Raw genomic sequence first — 23,248 nt, forward strand, 5'->3', positions numbered from 1 at the left:
GTGTACATGGTGATGCTGAAGTTGAAAGAGATGAAACCTACACAGCTTGACATGATAATTCGAGCATATCCTGTGGCATGGTCTCTCTATCTAAAGGTGAGTCTCCATAGAGTGCTCCTATTTTTATATTTGTTTATTCATGAAACACAAGCTAAGTTAATGGCACAAAACTCCAAGAGCTTTTGATACGTAGCTGCTAATGTTAAAGGGAGAAGCGAGTAAAAAAACACAACTTTTTTCCAAAATTACATTTTTTAAATTTTTATTTGCTTTGACAAAGATAGTTTCTATACTTTCACGAAAAAAAAAAAAGAACATTGCAATTAAAGTAGAAGTAGGTCCAAATCACTTTTAAAGAGTGCAAGGTGGCTACTAAGAACTAGAAGGAAATCATTGTCTAGAGTCCCCTGAATATTGTCACCTGGCTGCTCGCCTTTCCATTTCAGATGAGCAGTTCACTAAAGTCGCATGCTAAAAGTAATGATTGCAAAGCTTTCATGATGGAAGAATTCAACTTGAAAAACTTATCTTTTCTGCATAAATGAGGTTTCACTTATATCTTTTGAATGGGTTAGTCTCAAGATCTATTTTTGGGGGGGGGGGGGGCAACTTTTTTAGTTTAGACACCATGTTTTTCAATTCTGATAGCCCAATCGGGATGAAATTTTGTCGACATATTCCTTAACATGTTAAAGGTGCGAATATCTCCTTCAAAACTTGATATTACCAGTATAATTATTGCGAACATAAAGTGAACAATCATTATAGACTGAGGATTCTAAGCATTCTCACATTACAATTTTATGTGTCGATGAAAATTTCTTATATGCACATTCTTGATAGCTGCTTGCATTCTACAGATAATGGAGAGCAATATGAGCCATTACTGGCTGAGAAACATAAATGTTTAGTGGCATAAAAAGTTTCTTCATAATAAAATATATGTTACACATTGTCATGGCATAAAACTAAAACTGGGCAACTTACCGTAAAACTAAATTAGCATAAAAACCTATAGGTACAGTGAAACTTTCATTACTTGAGCTACAAATTAACGCAACTTTTTTTTTTCAAGTCGCACCTTTTCTTAAATGAATATCAAGCTAGCGTCACTATTCATATTTTATGCTTGCATTGCATTCACACAAAAACAAACTTTTCACACAGGTATGCAAAGAATGGGACCTACAAAAGTTGGAAAGTCTGCATGATCAAGAAGACAACTTTGCTGGAATTGCAGAGTGCAAAATCATCGAAAGCTACAAATTAACGGTGGGCTATTGTGTCACAATATTGATAGAAATTTTTTTAGCTTACGGTTATTACTAACGTGCATAAAAAATCTGTAAGCAGGGGCTGCATTGAGCTGACGTTTCGACTAACGGACTTGTTTTTTTAAAGACAGCGGCAAAGCAACCGCCGCTGTCTTTAGCTCTAGTATTTGGTACGCAAGATCACCACAAACTGTCCAGGTTCTCGTTGTGTGCACGGGCACAGCGTACAGCCTAGTCAAAGCAAAGCTAATGCCATAACTAGGGTGTCCAGATATTTTAACGTGATAGTATTATAGTGCATGTTTGTAAAAAGCCTGTCTGTGTCAAAATTAAAATGAAATCGCTGTATTTTTACTCACGTATTTCAAGAAAAACTTTGTCAAATTGAGTTTGGTGGCTAAATTTGTTTGTTAATTTAGGTTGATGACAATATTGAATTTTATGAAAATTTTTTCATTATATTGAGAACTTTGTAAATTGGCTTTTGTTTAATCAAGTTTTCGCTACAGTAGCATAAAATTCTTAACTAGATAAATGACAAGGTCAAACGAGGCCTTTCAAGAAATATATTATGGTATAAGTCACACTTCTCCTTGAATTTTTTGGCTATCTAGTGTGTTAGTATTACTGAGGCACTTACACATAAGGACTGGGTTTTGTGGAAAACTATGCTTATTACAAACGTGAAAATTGTGGATCGTTAAATGCAATATCCCTTGATATTAACTCATTGGTTAACTTAGTCATTGCATGGATGTTTCAACTATTAACACCTACCATACTATATTTAAAAAAGTAGTAGTATAGTATATTTAAAAAAAGAATAGTATATTTAAAAAAACACACATCCACACATATGGCTATGTTGTCTTTTCACGTTCCCTACAGGAGCACTGACCCTATGTGACAGCAGTTGCTTATGTGTCTATCGCTTATGGTTGTCAGAAGTAGCTTCATCTGACCCAATCGCACGGCTGCATGCTCCAAAGTTTGCTGCAGCGCACTTGATTGTGTGCAATATGATTGTGTGCAATATGATTGTGTGCAATACCGACACTGCTAACATGAGTCTTTCAAGATCCATTTTCAAGCCAAGCATTTCCTTGTGCATGCTTGCATTTGTAGGTATTATGCAACATGTCTAAAAGGTTAAGTTTCATGAAGAGGAGCCCAATTTTGGAAATACTCACACTCCCAGTGCTGCTGTTGTGAAATGAAAAATAAGTGCTAAAGAAAGATTAATAATCAGTTTAAAAATTTGCTAAGTTAGGTCTATGGCCCATTTATATTGCAGTGTAGCTCATTTTTTACCAAGAAAATAGAAACCTATCCCTGTTAAGAACTCTGTCAAAGACTATGATTTTACAAAAGCAAGCTTTACGTGGGAATGCAGGGTAACATCGCTGTACTCTTCCTCTCTCTCTGTTAACACAAAAGTGTTTTATGCTGGGGTCCACTACGGCTCCACTGACGTATATTTGTCACAGATATGACGTTAAATATCGTACTAACAGATTGCAAAGAAAAAAAACGAGAAGGCCAGAGCCTGTCGTGCGGAATTGAACCAGCAACCTCTCGGTTCACAGCACACTGCACTAACCACTACTTCACGGAGAATACATTGTCAGGAATGCTAACGGCAAGCCATTTATATATACATCATACACCGTGCAGCAGTCATCAGAGCTCTGAAACTTTAGCTCACTTGTTATCAGTAGCGAGATGGCACGACGGGCTCACGTTGGGAGCGCTCTAAAGGTCAACGCCTCCATTAACTAAGCACCACCTCCACGAAACGTGGTCTCTCTTGTTCGCGCGCTTATCAGATTCGTAATTCGGGAGAGTATGAAGTTCACTTCGCTCATTGCCACAGCGGCATTTACGAAAAGAGCGCGCTGCTCACACACGACGATGGAAGAATTGTGATAGTTTGCGCTTTTCCTGTGTATACTTGTGCGCTCGTTTCATGCTTCTGTCTTTCTGTTTGAACAGCACGCTTTAAGCGTTGAGCTGTGGCAGTTGTTAGTCCACACTCGGCCTGTGTATGCTAATTTCATACATGCTTTCTGCCTGTGCTGTTCTATGCAAGTTTCGAGCTGCTTGCTGTTCTTAACATGGCTTTTCAATTTGTTGCTGTTGCTGAAACAATTAAATATAAACGCTCAACTGCCTATGTGAAGACGCGTTTCACTTTTGCGTTGTACCGATTTCTATATAGGAGGATCAGTCACGTTTTTTTTTTATTATTATTACGACAAGTCTCTTCTTACATGAAGGGCCTAGGGTCTGGGCTTAGTCCCGTGCCTCAGCTTTTGTCCCACATTTTCTGCACTCTAAATGCTGTGCCACATTTTCAGCATCTCCTCAATCACCTGTTGCTGAAGGGTATGCAAACAAAGCATCTCAGCGAGCAGGTTCTTGATTCTTCAAGTTCATGTTTCTGTAGGAGTACCACTTATACTATAGCTCGAACTTATTTTTTTTTCTTCTTAGTGTCTCTTTAAAAGCATAAACAACGGAAACTATGCGCACACATTCTGCTCATTCACAAAATGCAGGATAATTATGCTTTTTGCTAATCATTTCAGCGTCCTGAGCAACGAATCGCTTGTTTGCAAGCCGCTGCTGCCAAATACAAGCAAGGGAGCAAGAAAGGGAGCAATGACTTCTGCGCTGTGGTAAGGAAACTGCAGTGCACCCCACTTAAACCAGTCATAGTGAAGTACAATGTGGCACTTTATACCAGTGTTTTATGTACATTAAAGGGGTACTGCAAAGCTCTTTGAACATGGTAAGAAAAAAAAAAACTGCCAGTCGGTAGTCGAGACTTCTGACGCCATGCGAGCCAAACGTTGTACTGCAGCATACTGCCCGGAACTTGCAATTAATTTTTGAAGTTGGCTAGATATCACTCACTCTTCTGTCATTGAATGATGTCGTAACCTAAAGTGACCATGTCATTAACATAAAGTCCTTGGTCATTTGCTGATTTGAGCGTCGCAAGCTGGATAGTTGCCGTGGCTGTTGCAGGATGCTACGACACATCTGCGATAGAATTGCACCAGCGTACTCGTGATCACACTCAAAGCAAGCCCCTTGTTCAAAGAAAAAAGCAAAAAAAAAGTGTTCAAGGTCATGACACGTGCTGATGAATAGACATAGCTTCTTGGCTTCTTGGCATTACCCTTCTCTGCATAGCTTTCTTTATGCTCACCGGCATATGAAAAAACAGAGAAGGCACTTACAGCGAGCAACTCTTTAAGGGCAGTCATAGTTGCCTTGCATTTAAAATTCGTGATCTTTCGTCAATTTGTGAATTTTTGAGGCAGTCGATTCTGCAAGGTGGCAAAGAATTAATGAGAGGAAATTGATAATTTCTATTTTCTAATTCTTTCGCCATCTAGCAGGATTCTGCAGAACTAATTTGCAATAATAGGGGTCGACGTGCTTCGAGTTGTCAATAAATTCACCCTCATGCAACCAATCGCTAGGTTCCTGTTCGGCTCAATTGGTAAAACGACCGCTGTGGAAAGGCCTTGGTCCCGGGTTCGATTTCAAGACCAGGACAATTTTTCGGCTGCAAAGAAATTTCTTCTTCAAAACTCTATTATTTATCCTGTACATGGCACGAATGCACCAATATGGCTACTCCCTTGACAGAAGAGGGAAATCGAGCCTTTTGGCCATATCGTGGGCATACTGGAGAGTCAAGACTGGATAGTGGTAAGTTGGTGATTTGAGGATCCCCTCGAAGTAGTCCCGCATAATAGTGGGCCCCAGTAAACCGCAGTCCCAGAGAATGTGTTCTAACATGCGTATATTTTCTTCGCAAGCTTTGCATTTGATTTCTATGTCTCCCACTCTGAACCAGTCACTGATTTGAACCAATGAATAGTATGATTTAGTTTGTAGTTGTCTTAGTGTTATGGCTTGTGCTTCGTTTAGGTTTACATAGGGATGTGGATAGACTCTTCTGCCTAGGTAGAAGTGTTCAGTGGTCTCATTGTACGTTGTCAGTCTATCTTTGTGTTGTCTAGTCAATCTAGTAGAGTCAGAGCCATTTTTTACAAGTGTATTGGTCACTTAAATCATGAGTGACGCTGTTGGATGACTAGTCTAGATTGACTTGTAGGCCTTTGATTTTACGCATTTGTCCAAGGAACCTGCAGAAGTACTTGATGTAAATGCTTTTTATTGTACTGATCACTCTGGCCACCTGTGCGGCAACCCGAGGAGGTTTAAAAAAAAACTGCTTGAAGGGAAATTGTTTGGAAAGGGAAGTCAGACTACTGCGATCTTACTCCAGGCACATTAAGATGTTAATAAAAACCACAATAACAACAGCATTTGGCTAGCACACTGTACAAATTTAATAGCGGCAATTTCCCTGGACACATTCTGCTCAACATATGTCCTAGTATTACTGGTTCCCTTAAGATGTCTCGACGTCTTCGAAAATATGAGGTGAAAGCAAGCTACCTGTGCTAATTCAAATTTATTACTTTTGTCAGGAGCAGCCGTGCTTTTATATGTTTAGGCAAGCATTCACTTTAGCAGAACAAAAAACACTTTACCTCAGATTCAGTAGCACGTGAGAAAGCCATGCTTTGAGGTAGACTCCAGGCAGATGCTAGTTTCGCATCTGATGCCATGACATTGTGAAGGCTTCCACTCGAGAATTTTTTTTCAACCTTCTTGGGGCAACACTTCCTCTGCTGAACCCTTCCTCTGCTGATAGGCTGAATTGCCAATCTGGAATCGCAATAGATTTTCGTGCAGTTCTTGTTTGTCAATGCCATGGCTCTAGCTACTTTCTCTGTAGTTTCGTGTTTGTTAGTATTAATTGATGCAGCATTTGTGCAGTCCCCTTTGTGATTTACTATGACTGCAGAGTAGCTGGGTCGGCCCCTGTACTCAGCAGTATCCACAAAGCAGGCACCCTTCCCTGCTATTTCAAGTTTCTGGATCAAGGCTGTAGCGCGAGCCACCCTCCTTCCACGATTTTATGTAGGGTGCATGTTTTTAGGCAGTGGAGCAGCAATGATATTATTTCTAGTTTGTTGCTGTAATTCAACATAGCTTTCAGAACTGGGAAATTTTTTTTCCGAGAAATCCGTATGGGTTTCCTTGTGACTTTATGCTGCAAACGTATCGTTGTCACTTTCTCTTTCCTCCTTAGATGGAAAAGTGTTACAATGCCCCTTAAACCAATAAACTGGTCCTGACAGGAGCAAACATGACTATGGTAACATGTTGTCAGTCCAGTGATAGCTGTGATGTGTGGTGCGCGTTCAAAGTGTGCGCCTTCGAAGTCACCATCATCATTAGAGGGGCGTATGCAAACAGTGTCTGTAACAATGACAACCTCAAAGGAATGTCGAGCACGAGACACGTGGCGCGAGGTATCGACGTGAAAGTGGCCCAATAACAATTCACCACGAGGATTCGAGAGGCCAGTAGCTGGGCAACACGGTACTTCAGCATCACCAATCACGTGTTGACGCGGCCACCCAGCAAGCCCCAATGAGAAGCTGCCGGGTCGACCCGACAAGGGCCACGCCAGTCGGCAAGGGGCTCTTGATCGGTTCGGACAGGAGCAGGGTGGAGGCAGTTTGCCAGGATCACGGTCATGGTTTGCCCCAAGTGCCTGGCACAGGTCAAGAAACGGAGCGGCCTGCTTCACTTGACCTCAAGCTTTGACGGTCCTCGGAGCCAGGGGAAGGATAGCGCAGCCATCAGTTCATGGTCATCGTTTGCCCCGAGTGCTTGGCTGTGGCCCCTGGTCCATGCATCCGAGAAGACTGCCTGGCTTTGACAGCTAGGCGCTACGTCGGTGCCTACATCTGAGCATCGCTGTGCACAAACCTGCTCGCCATAGATGTCCCCGCCGCCTCAATACTGATACTCTCCGGTGAGACTGTTCCTGTTGCGGTTGTACACGACTGTTTTAGCATCTGCTCATAGCATTGTACATAGGGTGTCAACTGTGTTGTGTGTCCTATTTTCATGTGTTGTTTTGATAAAGCGAAGGAAACAGAAAACATCCTCGCCTTTTTCATTGAGAGTGTTGCTGTCTGCGACGCAATGTATACCTATTCCAAAGAACCCCATCACAATAGCACGCTGGTTGTTCTTGTGTAGTGTGTGATATGTGTGCATGATGCAATATAACTACTGTACTTTTGTATGCATAATGCACCCTTTATTACATGTTGAGCCCACCCATAATGATTACAGTTATAACATATGCTCGGTTTTTACAAACAAGGATATGGCATGACAGCCATAATTTTCTATCTGTTTGTGATGTTTGGTTACAGCAAACAGAAGACCAGATGAGGTTGATGAGGTACCAGCTTAAACTGGAGGACAAGTTCCACGACAAGTTCCTCGACCTGTCAGTGCACGAGACGATGCAACGGCTCATGGAAATCGGGGAGATGAAGTTGGCTGAGGAACTCTGCAAGGACTTCAAGGTGCCCGAGAAGAGGCAAGTCACGGCGTTTCTGAAAACTTTCACTTGCAATGGTAACAGTGCTGCCTTGACATCATTATCTGCCAGTGAGAATTTCACTAAGTGAAATCAAGGTTTGCATGAAGTGCTATCAGCAGTTTTAAAGTTAAGACTAAGTAAAGACATTACCAGCTGTGTTTCTGAAACAACACAGGAAGTCAAATATGAATTTTCACCCGAGGGAAGCTTGCATAGCAGGAAAGAAATGTGGTGATGGACGTGGCACTAATCAAAAATGTGTGCAGTGTTCCCCTTCAGGGGTAGCAAATTCCCGTCGTAGCACCCCCCTCCCGTATCAGGTCAATGTATGAGGCAAACTTAAAACTTGGTGCCCCCCCCCCTTCCTCATTCCACGCAACTGAGCGTGATGCAGAGCCCCTTACAATGCCAACATCAGTGCAGAGGGAGTGTAAAACAAACCTGCGTCACGAGTTTGCGTTGGCTGTTTGCTGGGCACGTGCCTTGCGTTTGCACTACTTGCGATTTCTTCCTCTTCTTCCTCCGTGCCTGCGGCTTTGTGTGTGCTGGCTGTGCTGGCTGTCAGTGGGGCGCCTGCTCGCGCATGGCCTCACACGGGCCACCTCGTCATGGTTTTGCGTGGTTATGTGGGCAGCTGTGCTTACTTCACCACCAGAACTACTTCTGCCTAGCTCAATGCTCTTTGAAACCGAAACTACGACTGGATGCTCTAAAAGCGTCTCTAAATAAATACCCACGGTGCACTCGCAGAAATAAGGTTTCAGCCTTTTGCTACAAAAAAAAAGGTGAAAAGTTTGTGTCAGTGCTCCTTTACTGCAGAAAACTTGCAGAACCATTGAAAGAACTTGAGACATGGCCTTTAAAATGATTTGCTTTGTTGACAGCCCTAGCTACAAAAATTGTCACAAAAAAATTAACACCAATTTCTAAACAGTTTTTTTTTTTTTTTGGCTTCTTGAAAATGAAGCGTTGGTTACTTTTTAAGATACTTTGACTGCCAAGTTGTGACTGCAGCTGCGACAGAAAGAGTGCAATTGTACAATTCAATGAACTGAATGATAGTCGTATTGGCTTTGTAGTGTTACATTTGGCATTTTTAATAACTCTACAAAATGCTTTTGACCAGATTCTGGTGGCTTAAAATAAAGGTGCTGGCAGAGAAGGAGCATTGGATGGAACTAGAAAAGTTCTCCAAATCGAAGAAGTCGCCCATCGGATATGAGGTAGGCGGTACAGCTGCATTGGACGATATTCATATTCCAGACCTCAGTGTGATGTTAGGAGCATCTGGTTATGTTTTACTTTTGTTGTACTATTGCAGCCTTTTGTCGATATTTGTTTGGAGCACAGAAACAAGTTTGAAGCACAGAAGTACATGGCAAAAGTGAAAGAGGAAAACAAAGTCAGATACCTTGTGAAGATTGGGTATGTACCTTCCCACCTTTTTGTGTATTTCCCGTTGTAGATGTTCCAGCACTGTGGAAATATGCAACTGTGATATTTACAAGTTGAAATGATTGCATGATGTATATACTTGCACAACCGATGCCATTTTTGATGCTAAATTTGGTGTCACAGCCCCTTCAGGCTGGGTGCATGCAGTCTGTCAGCATTTGTCTTTGAGTTATTTTAGTGGCTGTGCATATAAATGACACTGATTTTTCTTTTAACAGCAATTTGGAGGAAGCAGCAAAAGTTGCCTTTGAGCAGAAGGACGAGGGTGCCTTGAACTTTATCCTATCAAAGTGCACAGCAGCCAACCGCGCAGTCAGTGACAAAATTGCCACTATGAAACAGCAACTGGCTGGCAAGCGATAGCTCGTTGATTTTTCAATTTTGCATGATGTATATACCATGTCTGTTAATAAAATGTTATTTATACTGCTTTGATTCTCGTCTATTTATCATCCCATTGTTTACTTTTGGAGGCATTGTTTTGATGTCTGTATATTTTAAACTACTTATGTTTTCAAGCAGCTAAATTACACAAGGTTTGATTTGGACAGCAGGTACATTGGGTAATTTTCTGCACAGGCTTCATCATGGCTATTCGTGAATTTAATTGGACAGCATTATCCCCAGCGAGCAAGCACTGCCTGCTATGTGTACTGCATGAATTTTTCAAGCAACATGGTTTGATGGTATTTAATAGCATTTGCACACTATATATGTGTGTGTACATACCTTTTTGTCTTTTGTAGCCACTTATCAGAACAACTAAGCTACTGTGAATTGTAGCAAGACTAAACTCTCAAAAGGAATGTCCATCTTACAATATTCCCTCGCTACTAAGTTAATAGCCCTAATAATTTTGACTTTTTCTTGTGATTCGTGACGTCGGAATTGAGGGTAGTCCGCCGCCATTGCACGGGCTTTGTCGCCTATTTCTGCCATTCCCATGTCCTAACATGACTCTCCCCTACTCCGCGATCCGTCTGTGAGGGAGCGGGAACAACGTTGACCCATCTAACCCAGATGTCGACTGTAGCGCTGCGCTAGTCTCTCAGGGTGTTTCACGCGCGTGCATTGGGACTAGTCAGCGAGAGACCTCACCGGAACATCGAAGGGTGAGCACACATTTTCTTTCCGTCAGTCGGCTTCCTTTTGTTTGGAGCCCACTCGGACTCGCCAACGGCGCCTTGTGCTCGTGGCGAACGCATACCTTTCGTTGCCCAATTTGAACGCTAGGCCGAAGAGCGGTGTGGTGTCTTCGTACGTGGTCCTACTATGCCGACCAATACCTCTCAAAGCCAACCAGAGCAGAGTTTGGCCTCACTCGTGGGATCGGGCCCTGATGTTTCTGATTGTGAGAGCAACGCAGCATAGCCGCAAGAGCCTGTTTCCCTCAGCGGCGTGTCACTGTGAATTCTTTTTGCCCACTGGGACGTGCTCACGGCTCCCTTTTGTGTTGTACTTTTGACCTGCGGCGTGGATAAGCCTCTTTTGCTTACCCGCCGCCCCTTTCAACGGGTGCTGTACTCTGTTTTGGTGTGCTGCAGGCAATAAAGTGTTGCGACCTGTTTGAGAGCAGTACTGCGCACTTTCCACGCTGCGCTCAATGCCTTGGCTGTCCAAACGCGCGTGTGCAGCGGCGTTAAGTTACGCGAGGCAACGATGAACGCGGCCCTGCGGCTCGCTAAGACCAAACTCACGCTCGTGACCATACTCCTTTGGGATGCACTGTACACTACAGCACAAGGACCTCTACAAATTACATACAATAAAGCACAGCTGCAAGGACTTCGACTACTTTGTACTACTTTTTCCAAAGCATGTATTAGTGACACACTGGTAGCCTTGCACCTAGTTGCTTCATTAATTGTACATAGGCATCTGGTATTCTATTCTATTTTGTGCTTCTTTCCTTTTACACACAGTGTACAGTTTCATTGATATTGTGTGCAGTTTCATTTTTTATTGCACAAATTAGTATCTGTTGATTCAAAATCATTTTAACTATGTATTGCCTGTACATTTTCTCATTTTGTGGTGTTTGTTTTGTTCCGTAATATGCTGATTTATGATTTGTTGCTCTCTTTTCTTTCTTTAGTGAAGTGCCTAACTGTTCCGGAATTTATTGCACGACTGTGATTTAGTTGAATTGTCCTAAAAGCAGCTTTATTTCCGCTGTGTATGTCAGTGCACTAAAACATAAAATATTGCTTAACTGATTGAATACACAAGTTAACTTATATAAACTGCTGAAATTATCAGTGCAAGAGCCAAATTCAATGATAGAGAGATTATGATCTTTTGTGAAATTCCTTGGGATGCAGGTAGCAGAGTGAAGAATGGTTATGCGTGAGTGCCACTTTCATCAACCCAATTCAAAGGTGACAAGTTTTAGCGATTATCCGCATCATTTCGTGCGGCCACCTCATGTGCATTAACTGCTGCGTTTCTGTCGCAGCTGTGAATGCCTCTACATAATGATGTGGACACTCGAGGAAGGCGAGTCCCAAATGCATACATCTCTCTCCTTGCAGGCTCCAATAATTGCAGTTATATTTTATATTCCCTGGTGCTTCTTAAATACTTAAAAGTTCTGATTACTAACCAACTGTCATGCAGCAAAATAATGAGAGATATATCATTGCTTTAGCAGTCTTGAATATTCATGGATTTTTATTGTATTCACCAAATGCAACTATAATAGGAATCTGTATGATGATGACAAGATCCAATAAGTTTTGCCAAAGCAGTTGGCTTGTTGACTGTAACATTTCTTAGCAAATTAGTGTGAGAGGCACAATAATGCAATCAAGGGCTCCAGCTAACAGTTTTACCAACTAGGATTCCTTTAAATCTCTGCACACGGTCCTTCATTGTTCTCTTTCCCTGTCGAAATGCAGCCACTGCTAAAGTCATACTCTTTCTCTGCAAAAAAGTTAGCCACTGCAGCAGGTCAGTAAAACATGAATCCACACACATTCAAACATGCAAAAAAAATTTATTGATCAAAAACGCAGCACCAGCATGTTCTAACTTTGACAGGAAGCAACAAATAAATAAAAACTAACCAGGAGTTTGTTTACTTGAGGGGCTCCTTAAAAAAAAATCTTTGAAACAAACACAAAAAACAATGGTTCCATTAAGTCCCTCTTTTTAATAGCAAGTATTCAAATGGCCACCTGATTAATAATGTTTGGCGCTTTTCAAATGCATTCACGTTCTGTCGGCAGCAAACACATTTAGTAAAAGCGTTGCGGTTTCAATACAAGACAGACCAATACATGCTGCATGTTGCTAAAAAACATGGCTGTCAGACATAAGGAACGAAAGTAAATATGAAGAACTGAAAACAAAGTTGTTCACAGATGGATGTCAGAAGACCGGAGAAACTCGCTGCACATGTGTAAACTCTTTCTTCTCTGAATCCGTCTCCAAGACTGTATACAAACAACGCACCAAAGTCCTTTCTTTCTCGCTAACAAACAATGCCATCACATTTTGCAAGCACGCACACACACTTGATTTTCTCGCTCACTTTCGTACCTACATTCGCACCATAAAAATGACTTCATTCTTGCCCTCCCTTATCATTTTGGTCTAGTTTATGGACCTCAAAAAAAAAAAAAAACTAGCAGCATTTAACCTTTCAATGCACTGCTTCACAAAAAAAAAAAAAAAAAAAAAAACATGGAAGCCCCCCCCCCCCCCCCCCCCCAACACACACTTGTAGACCACAGCCACCATAGCAACTTGGTGCTACAACGAGTAGGCACGCACAGCTGTAGTGTTTTCTTGAAAGCTACACACCTTATCACTTGGCCTTACCCTGAACACATATGATCATCACATATAACGATACGAGAACTTGTGCTATGGCTTCCTTCAGTCTCATTTTTTGGTGAGCAAACGCCGTACACTGCTATCACTCTGCCTTGTACATAACATGGGGAATAGGAAACACCAAGAAGCTGTTTGCTATAGGTGTGACAAAACTCTCACATCGTTATTTTCAATTTCATTCTGGCACTGCTTAATTGTTAATCTAACAAGACACTTTCAACCACTTTGTAATACATGAAAGTGGGTTTACTTCTATTGCTACTGTATTCATCAGTACTGTGAAGTCACTAAATCACATGCCAGAACGATTCTCACCCATACAGTCAAAGGATCCAATTATGAAAGGTTGGTGCAAATAATTCCATTGGTTCTATTGTAGCACACTTGCAATGCAAATGGGACGTAAGACAATAAGTGAACTAAACTGGCACCACAAGCCCCGCCGTGGTGGTCTAGTGGCTAAGGTACTAACCACAGGTCATGGGATCAAATCCGGACTGTGGTGGCTGCATTTTCGATGGATGCGAAAATGCTGAAGGCCCGTGTGCTCAGATTTGGGTGAACTCCAAAGAACCCCAGGTGGTCGAAATTTCCGGAGCCCTCCACGGCATCTTTCATAATCATATGATGGTTTTGGGATGTTAAACCCCACGTATCAATCAACACTGACCTAGTTTTAGCATCTCAGTTAATAATGTAAGGCTGGTTAAAAAATAACTGCACAGTTCGCTGCTTGTTGACTCTGTACATAGCAACAGGGAAGACTGGACATTGAATAAGTTGTCCGCATAAGGTTATTCACCAAATTGTGAAAAACATGAAAAAGATGCGAGTCCATGGTTTGGAACATTTTAACAACCAGAAGCTGACCCATGCACCAAGTTTTGCTTACTGGATGCTTCTGCATGAGATTGATTTGTGGGGTTTAATGTCCCAAAACCACCATGATTATGAGAGACGCCGTAGTGGAGGGCTCGGGAAATTTTGACCACCTGGGGTTCTTTAACGTGCGCCCAAATCTGAGCACATGGGCCTACAACATTTCCGCCTCCATCGGAAATGCAGCCGCCGCAGCCGGGAATCGAACCCGCGACCTGCGGGTCAGCAGCCGAGTACCTTAGCCACTAGACCACCGCGGCGGGGCACCCTATATTAATAACTGCAAGCAGAGCGATTTGTAGCCAGTTTTCTTCACCTACAGAAAATGATCCAAACAGCAAACCTTGCATATTTTTGGCTGATCTAACCAGCGTGTTATGAATAAATATTGCGCCAACGGGGAGGGTAGCAAATTGTATGAACGATAAAATTTGGTGCCTGTATCCGTTCCTCATTATTGTGTTCTTGTCTCTTCTTTTTCAGAACCACACATGTTAAACATATTTTGAATTCAGTTATGAAAACGTAAGGCTCTGTGAAGTTTCTTAACAATCACTACTGGTAGTCACAATATTTTCATTTGCAGTTATATAAAATGTGTTTATTCATGTAGGCAAGTCTGCATAATCGAATTTCCACAGATGCATTTATTTACGCATGTGGTGTTTCATAAAGAGAGGTATAGCTTTACACCTCTAGATGTCTCAAATTTCTTTCCCAATTCTGCACACTATGCTATGAATTTCATCAGCATTTCAACCTTCCTAAAAGTACTAAATTGTCTAGACCAGCCATAGATGAAAAAAAAATTACCAACTTGCACACATTACAAGCACTTACGTTAAAACAAGAAATGTACAAAGGGAAAACCAAGCTTGCAAAAAGTTACAGAGCACTGGCAAAGATTGTGTCACATGTTGCCATCGTCCTATCCAGTGACAGCACCTTAGCTCCAAAGGAATTTCAGCTTTTGCAGACATGGTTTTAAAAAATCTTACTGCACGCACAGTTGTGCAGGTTCTGGTGTTCCTCTTTTTTCTTCTCAAACACTTAGCACAGAGCACTTGATCTGTAGAGTCCTGCTTGAAAGTACATTCATAAGGTATGAGCATGCAACAAGGCGAGCAGTTGTGCAGGTCGTGCGTTGGTAGTCATTCAAGGCAATCTTTCACTAATTTGCTGAAGCGACGCCACCAGTTCACTCGGATTTCCCAGCCTCTAATGTAATGACAGGGCAGCAAGGATCAAGAGGCACCACCTGCACTATAGGCTGGTTCACGCTAAACGGCACAACTCCAGTGACAACCATGACTGTAGCAGTACCATTGGTCTATATATAAACACACAGTCACACATGCATGCTTTCCATAAGGCACGCCCTCTGTACAGCAGTACCATGCTTCAATGACATAGTGCCAAGGAGGACACTCCAGCCAGCAGGTGTTGGCAATGTGTCCTCCATATATGGCTGGCACCAACAGTCTTTCATTAGCAGTACAGATGGCATTCCATTCACAACTCTTTCGCCACACACAATCTCTTGTTGGTAATTCGTTTCGAAGAACAAAAACCTCAGCAGAGTTATCACAGCTTCGAGACTTTCTTCCTGCCTTAGATCAACTGTTCCCTTTTGTGAATCCATTCAGGAAGATTTGAGAACCAAAGGCATTCTTTTCAATACCGTTTTTTTTTTCTTCGGCATTACACAACTAATTTACACGATGAAAAACACGACGCCACTGCCATCACTACCAAAACGCCAGCGAGGAATTCCTTCCAGACTTGTGCCAGAGAGAAACACTGGCTCTTCAATGCTTTTAAACTATAGCACAAGACATAGAGCGTAGCAATAGTGACATAACCAGGAAAGCGCCCTGTAGATGCAGAGATCACTTTTGACCACGGACAACTTGGATAGCTCCTTTCAAACCGAAAGTAGGAACATTCCCTGCTCAGAATGACGAAGAGTGTATGTACCGCACACAACCCAGTTAGAATAGTCAATGTCTGCACATGAACATGCTGTAGTCATTATGTATGATTGTGCTAACTACCTGGAGAGATTCCTAAAATGAAACAAGCTTCTGGCCTGAAGCACGCAAACTAATGACGATCTTCACAGCGCAGAGACAGGAAAAAGAAAGAATAGGACAGGAAAAAATGTGAGTGGTTGACTCGAAATGCCGTGTAGTCATCCACTGTTCTAGGCGTTTCTATTAATCGTGGCTATCTAGTCTACATTTTACTACAGCAGTGACATTTTCGTTGATTTCCTGAGTTGCAGAAGAAAACTTCACAATTCTGTCACGATTGAATACAGACACCACACTAGATTTGGCTACTGTCGACCCCTTTCCTGTGCTGCTAATGTGAACATTTTCTTGCTGCAATGATACTTCACTCAGTGAGTGCCAAATTTACCTGTTAAAGAATCTCTTCGGTATTTCCAGACTGATCACCCAACTATGCATTAGGGAGTACAAATTTAGCATATAAAGCTCAAGGTGGCAGCAATAAATTGAATTGTAATTTTAAAAGATTAAGGTGATAGGAAGGTCAATAGACACACACAACTTGGGCGTCTAACCGAACCAAAAGTGAAATCTCAAACAACATACTTCTCTGCCTCAGAATGTTATGTGCAGACAACTTGCATGACATACCATTTCTTCATTGTGTGCCATGTCGAATCATTGGGCTGCTTACAGTACTGTCATCTTAGGTACACGAAGCGTTACTTGCTGTCATAGCTACACTAAAGGTGCGTAAATTTCTATACTTAATTGATATGCAGGAGCAATCGCTATCCCCTTTTTCCAAACAAAGTCTGACCCACTGTACAGGAATGCCCAGCCTACTTTCATTATGCTCACTTGAAAGCATAAGTGTGTGCCACACCTGGTCCTTTCGCTTACAGTTACATGGATGGAAAGATTCGTGTTTCCATTTTTTTGCCTAAGTACGTATTACAACGAAGGGTCTATGCACACAAAGGGTGAAACGAAAATACAGCATGGCAGATGCGGCCAGTGATTGTATATTCTAGCAAGTCTACATATCCAAAGCCACAAACAGCAAAAGCTACCATGGTGTTCTACGTTTCAGAATGACTTGTGAAGGAGTGGTGTACTATGACGATGATGATGGAAGGACAGCGGCAACTACAGAAAATACGGTGAAAGCACTGATCACTATCAGCATCACTTTTTGGGAATTTATCCGATCAGTGGATGAAACGGGAGACGTGTGCTTCTCATATAGAATGGCAACGTGCTTGAACTTTTCAGCAGCCATGTGCGCACCAAAACAAAAGGTTGAGTTTACTTGAGTAAGAATTCCAATGCGTTCTAAACGGCCCTACTCCTCGTGCTACCGATGTGGCCGTAAATTGAATTCCACTCGGAAACAGTCATTCAATATTTAAAGGCCAATCACTGCGAAATCTAAAGTTCATGAAATTGGTTGTCGATGAGCAGCAGTATATATCAACTAAAGCAATTTCGGTGAAGCTGCAAGTGCCACCAATTGACTTGTTATTTTTAGCACCCCCTACACAATATCTTGGACCATTACATGTGTGCTTGGTGATTAGTAAAAGTTTCAGACTATGGCCTCTGAGATTCCCAGTGTTCCATGTGTGCCATAGCTTTTTAATGATACAATAGAAGGAAATCTAGCACTGGTGTCTATGGAAGCTGAAACACATGGCACTTCAGCCAGGAATGATCGGCAGGTGGTACACGGACTTGTCTAAGCTTCATTCTTTCAGCCCGGCTCTGTGTGGGTTGGAGCCACTTTGTTGAAATACAGAGTTCAGCCAATGTTCAGCTGTTAAATTTCACCACCTTAACTTTTTTAGGCTCACCAATTCAAATCAGCTCAAGAAGCTCGCAAGGATCCATTCCTTTCTCCAAAACAAACACCCGTGCACAACAATAAACAAAACCAAAAGTGTGTACCAAGCCATAAGCAAAAATATTAGGCTAATCCGTGTACGACAGATCATTCCCACGGTGGCTGAATGATTGCAGTGCCAGAGTTCCCTTTAGTAAATTGTAAGAAAAACTGGTGTGTGCGCCTCCTTATCTCACGAGTTCCATGCCTGGCAGATTCTGTCTCAACATATTGGTTGTGCACCATTTCTGGAAAAGCATTACTCACAATGAAGCATTATCCACAATGGAATGGAGTCGGTAAGCTACATTTCAAGCAGGTATTTGAAAAAAGGGCCGTTGTGCTGTTTCAACATAAGAATTCAGTAAGTAAGGTTTGGTTGTTTTTTTTCCTATAAGGTGATACGATTTCATTGCAAACCTTGGGCAGATCAAGGTCTGAGACTTTACTTTGGCAAATGAGGTTGCTCCTGTTGTCTTCATTCTGGCTAAGGTATGGGGACCTGATCATTTCATCACTTTCAGTGCGCACTACCTTAAAACAGTCAGTCACTGAATGAGCCACACAATAAATGGAATAATGTTAACTATACAGTTGCACTGTTCTTGCCCAGAAAATGTAAATATAATTAGCCAAAACAATATCAACCCTGTGAAAAATTATACTGCAGTGCAACAAAACCAACTGGATCTAAATCAAGTTAGACCAGCAATGGATAAATTATGAAAGTGTGCAATCATAAAAATTTGGTTCCAGTACTGTAAAATGGAAGAGAATATACACTGAATAGGGACGACTCATCCAACATATATTTTTTTGCAACAGAAGAACAACGTTTGTCATATGCTTTTGGCAAACAACAGTGCCACCTAAAAGGGTCCTGAACCACCCCTCAGGCCGGGTGAAAAAGCAAATCCTACAAACAGCAAACACTGCTATGCACAGTGCAGTCAAATTTCGCAGTCGTTTATCGCATGTAGAGTTTACAAGTGGAGGTCAAAGTTTACACTTTCTTTCTTCATACAGAGCTTCATCCTCGCTCTCTTCATAGCTTTCACCATTGGCTTTATGCTGGCAGCTTCCAATCCATCAAGACTTACAAATGTTCTAGATGTATTTAGAAAGATTTTCGAGCCATTTAATTGTGAGGCAACGATCTCTAGTAGTGAGGTCGTTCAATGATTATTCGAAAAAGTGCTTCAGGACCCCTTTAAGAGCAAGTTTCCACTTCCCAGCAGTTGAGAATGCGCTGTCAAAACTCTCATATAATATAATCCCACATATAACAAAAAACAAGTATCCAGAAAAGTTCCTTAAAGCAAATGAACTTTGTGGCATTGTTGCCATGATTTAAAATTGTTGTATCAATTTGCTTACCAGTACTTCTTTAGTGAGTTTTTTGGCATGTGCTGCATCTAAGGGTGCACAAAAACTCTATCCTACCCCAGGCGTACAAAGTGAATTTTTCCGTGCTTACAGGCCAGCAGGTATGCACCAGTATACAATCTTGAAGCCAAACCTGACGTGTCATAATTTTGAGAGATAACTTCTTAAATTACAATTGGGATCTTACAGCACAGTCACAAATAAATTAAGATGACTTGGTGCAGCAAGAATCTGCATTCTACAGGTGTGACCCAACAGATTTGTCTCGAGTATACCAGAACATTTGATCCCACTGCAAAGCAACATGAACGAAGGCTAGCACTCTCAATCACAAGGGGGAAAAAAGCTTCCCAAAATTAACCAATGCATTACGTGCAGTGGGGGTGCCGCGCCAAGGCTTGGTGAAACGGCAAGTGCAACGTTATCAGCAGTGTATGTGTCTTTGCACAAGCCATTAGAGAAATTTTGTATCGTTCCCATCGTATTCAATGGAGCTCTGTTGAGATGCGATTGAATGTCATGTGTGATTTTTACAAGAAAGCGACGGAGCCTGCACATCTACGAGGTGGACTGTCAGGCGTCTCTATTGCACAACTGCTGCGGCTGTGGCGCGATTGGTTTTGCCTGCTGCTCGCTACCTGTCCGCACAGGTGACAGCGGTCGAAGGGCAGCGGCACAGTTTGAGTCTGCTGTAGCGGCACCCTTGGGCTGCAGGTACGCCCGCAGAGGTAACGTGGTGGGTCGCGGGAGCCTGCCCTCCTCCTCACCCGCTCTGCAGTTGTCGTTGATGTCCTTGCTCTGAAGGAGCGGAGACGTCTCGGTGTCTGCAGACACAGGCCTGACCCGGCAGGCCCTGTCCACCATCATCTGCACCTCTGTGTTGACCGGCAGCTTGTCCGCCCAGCCAGTAGCGTTCACTTGATCAGAGCGCACTGCGCCCTGGTCTTTGCGAACTGTCACCATTGCTGCCTGGCCATTACTGTCGCACGACCGGCGGCCAAACAGACATCGCAGACCACGCCGCTGCGGTCTGCTCTCGACATTGCTGGCACTGTTGGAGGCCTTGGTGATACTTTTACGGAATATGTTTACAAACGGATGGTGATTCTGTCTCTCAGAAGGCTTCTTGGCAGTGGCCGGCAGTTTGTGCCCATTTCCTGCGTCCAGAAATACAGGTTCACAGCATTGATACAACGGGACACTTTCCATTAACGTGAGAAATGCGAGCAGTTTCACCGGTGCTTGTTTAGAAATGGATGTTGCTTTAAAAACAGATATTGCTTGCAAGGAAGTGAGACAACACGGGAAATATATTGAAAGCTGTGCACCCTCCGTAACTGACATGTGTCCGCCGTCTAACATCATCTTCCGATGCCGATCAACTTGACATACTAATTCAAGCAGATGTTACATAACGATGGCATTTGAGATCACTGTCATTCATGATCAGTGCACTGATGCTTACCAATGTAGTTTAACCTGGCCATTCTTTATTGCCTCTTCAGCCAATCAGGATGCAAGCCTCAGGGGACTACAACCACGATCGTGATTTATACACACCAAGGCACACTGCAATGCCAACAGTTTGTCTGTCTAGCAAGGGTATATTTGAGGCCCTGCTGGTGCGACTTTTAACGCGATAGCGTTAAAGAGCTCGTTTCGCAGAAATTCCAGCGTCAGCATCATTGGTTGAGAGCGAGAAATCATCACCTTGTGTGCGACAGAAAAATTGAGAACAATGCAAATAAAATTAAAAAATCCTGGGTCAGAGTGAGGATTGAAACCAGGTCGTTTGCGTGGCAAGCGGATGTTGTATCACATGGTCATGTGTCTGCTTGTGAATACAGTAAAAATACTTATCTGCTTGGAAATCCAGTGCAAGTAACACATGCTTTACAAACACACGCGTCCTGTATACATGCTTCACAATACAACATGAAATATTGCAGTGGTAATGTGTGGTACAAGCACTCAATGGCATCTGGCATCAGGACATGTGATTATCATAATGGATTCTTGGTTTAAATCCAGTAGCCCACCACAAAAGACACACACGCTACTGCGCCTGTTCCTTTAAGGACACGTAGTGGGAGCATAGCAAGTTTGAAAAGGGTTCCTGCACTAAGTGTTTTAAGTACGCATTAGGAACAGAATATCGCTATTGCATTCAGCTATTAAAGGTGAAGCTTCAGGGGCCTTCAACGTTTTGTTGTTCAGTGTTAAGCACAAAACTCTTATGAAGGTACAGGATGCACACACAAACATACACGTAGTCCTTCTGTGTGTTCCTTCTTGTCCTGTTCTGTCATAAATGTTTTGACCACTTGCTTTGCGTGAGATCCAATGGCTCACTGAAACACTGCCTTTCCCTGGTGCTAGATGATAGACAACTTTCACCACACATGACCACCATCCCTCTACTTCCACACGTGGCTTAAGTAAACGGCAAATAAGATGCACTTTTGTCATCTTGAGGTCATACATTGCAAAGGCACAGCAGGCCTAGCTACGGAAAGAACTTGTTCTGCAGCACCTACCTGGCAGGTTGGGCTGCTTGGGTATGACAGTGGAGACGTGGACTGCGTTTTGCACATAGGGGATCGGGTGGCAGGTGCGCGTAGATCCTGCCAGCAGATCTCCGAGTGCTAATGCTACACTGTTGTCTTCGGCTGTGGCAGTGATGGGTGTTGTGGATATCTCGTTGAGTTGGGTGTAAGGGGGCAGCCCCTTGCTTCGATTAACCGTGTCCTGTTCGAGCAGTGTGTTGCCACTGATGGCCACCTGGAAAAGAGAATTGGTGCGCAGTGCGGGCAATGCAAACTGTAAGTCTCTCATTCTCTATCAATCAGTGAAGTTGAATAGACTAAAAAACTGAAAACTATTCAAGTTGTATTCTCAAATGCACCATTGTTTGCACCTCCCCCAAATTGTATCATCATTGATCTCTTAAGTTACGATGGGTCATTAAGTTACGATGGGCGATTCCATTTAATACACAACACTGGTTACACCCATGGCCCTGGCTAGTAGGTCATCTAAATAAATATGCAATTACATGAACAGATTGTGTTAACAAAGCAAAAGTTTTACAAACACAATTCTGTGATAAACTCAAACCTCATTATAACAAAATGGTATCTTACACAAGGATAAGCCAGTTATATCAGAAAGCTCGTCAAAAGGTATAATCCTCACACTATATATATTATAAGACTATTCTCCACTTATTTCGTTATAACCAATGTTTTGCTAAATCTAGATTTGTTATAACAAGGTTTGGTTGTAACAAGAGAGGAGGATAAATGCAGTACATAACATTAAAAAAAAAAGAGGTATTCGCAATCAGTTTCCTGGAGGGCATATACCTCCTCCGCAGGCTCCATCATGAGGTTCCGCTCGAGACATGGGTTCCTGCCCTGGTGCGGTTGTAGTTGCATGCTGGGAAGGTGCACCACGTTGTTTGTGATGCTGTTTTTGGGCTGTCCGCCATCCGATGAGAGGCTGGGCGAGAGCAGCGTCTCGGTGGTGGTTTCACTGCACTCTGCGTCCCTCTGCAATGCCACAGTCGCAGAGAGGCCACCCCCAAGAAGGCACAACGGAGGTCCCCGTGGCTGTTGAGGCCAAGTGGCATTGATCGTTGGGCTCACTCCTGCCACACTAAGGCCAGCTGCAAGTGCACGTGCACAAATGAGAACACAAGGATGCGCACGAACAGGGTCAAGCCAAAACTGCATTCACTCATCCACAAGACTTTGCATGACTGATCAATTATATTCGAGGGTATTTCTTTTTGCCAAAATTATTTCTAGAGGTGGTATGCCCTACTAATGAACGTCCAAAGGGTGGAGGCCATTGTGAAAGGTTGGGTACTAAATGGAGAGCGCTCACCAATTTTGGACATTGTTCTATGTAATCGAAAATGCACTGCACAGCTTGATTAGCACAGTGATGCCCCACATATCCATTTGAAAAAGCCTTCACAATTGCTTGTCAACGTTACATGTCACACGCTATTGGCTAATCTCGCTGA

The 23,248-nt window shown here is 42.7% G+C and overlaps 2 protein-coding genes across 2 annotated transcripts in view; one reads left to right on the forward strand and one right to left on the reverse strand.

Moving 5' to 3' along the window:
- Vps16A (vacuolar protein sorting 16) overlaps positions 1 to 9,657 on the forward strand; it is a 29,046-nt gene extending 19,389 nt beyond the window's left edge. The window contains exons 17-23 of the mRNA XM_037422553.2: positions 2 to 96; positions 1,168 to 1,272; positions 3,863 to 3,952; positions 7,595 to 7,764; positions 8,894 to 8,990; positions 9,089 to 9,192; positions 9,441 to 9,657. Of these exons, the coding sequence (XP_037278450.2) occupies positions 2 to 96; positions 1,168 to 1,272; positions 3,863 to 3,952; positions 7,595 to 7,764; positions 8,894 to 8,990; positions 9,089 to 9,192; positions 9,441 to 9,585 (806 nt within the window). The 3' untranslated portion in view covers positions 9,586 to 9,657. The remainder of the gene's footprint in view (position 1; positions 97 to 1,167; positions 1,273 to 3,862; positions 3,953 to 7,594; positions 7,765 to 8,893; positions 8,991 to 9,088; positions 9,193 to 9,440) is intronic.
- A 9,820-nt stretch (positions 9,658 to 19,477) lies between these two features.
- The window catches only part of wit (kinase protein wishful thinking), a 110,362-nt gene continuing 106,591 nt past the window's right edge, over positions 19,478 to 23,248 (reverse strand). Inside the window, exons 11-13 of the mRNA XM_037422555.2 lie at positions 22,584 to 22,885; positions 21,756 to 21,999; positions 19,478 to 20,375 (exon numbers count right to left, since the gene is read on the reverse strand). Coding sequence (XP_037278452.2) covers positions 19,792 to 20,375; positions 21,756 to 21,999; positions 22,584 to 22,885 — 1,130 coding nt within the window. The 3' untranslated portion in view covers positions 19,478 to 19,791. The remainder of the gene's footprint in view (positions 20,376 to 21,755; positions 22,000 to 22,583; positions 22,886 to 23,248) is intronic.

This window comes from Rhipicephalus microplus, chromosome 4 (genome assembly GCF_043290135.1).
Source record: "Rhipicephalus microplus isolate Deutch F79 chromosome 4, USDA_Rmic, whole genome shotgun sequence".
NCBI classification, from domain to species: Eukaryota; Metazoa; Arthropoda; class Arachnida; order Ixodida; family Ixodidae; genus Rhipicephalus; species Rhipicephalus microplus.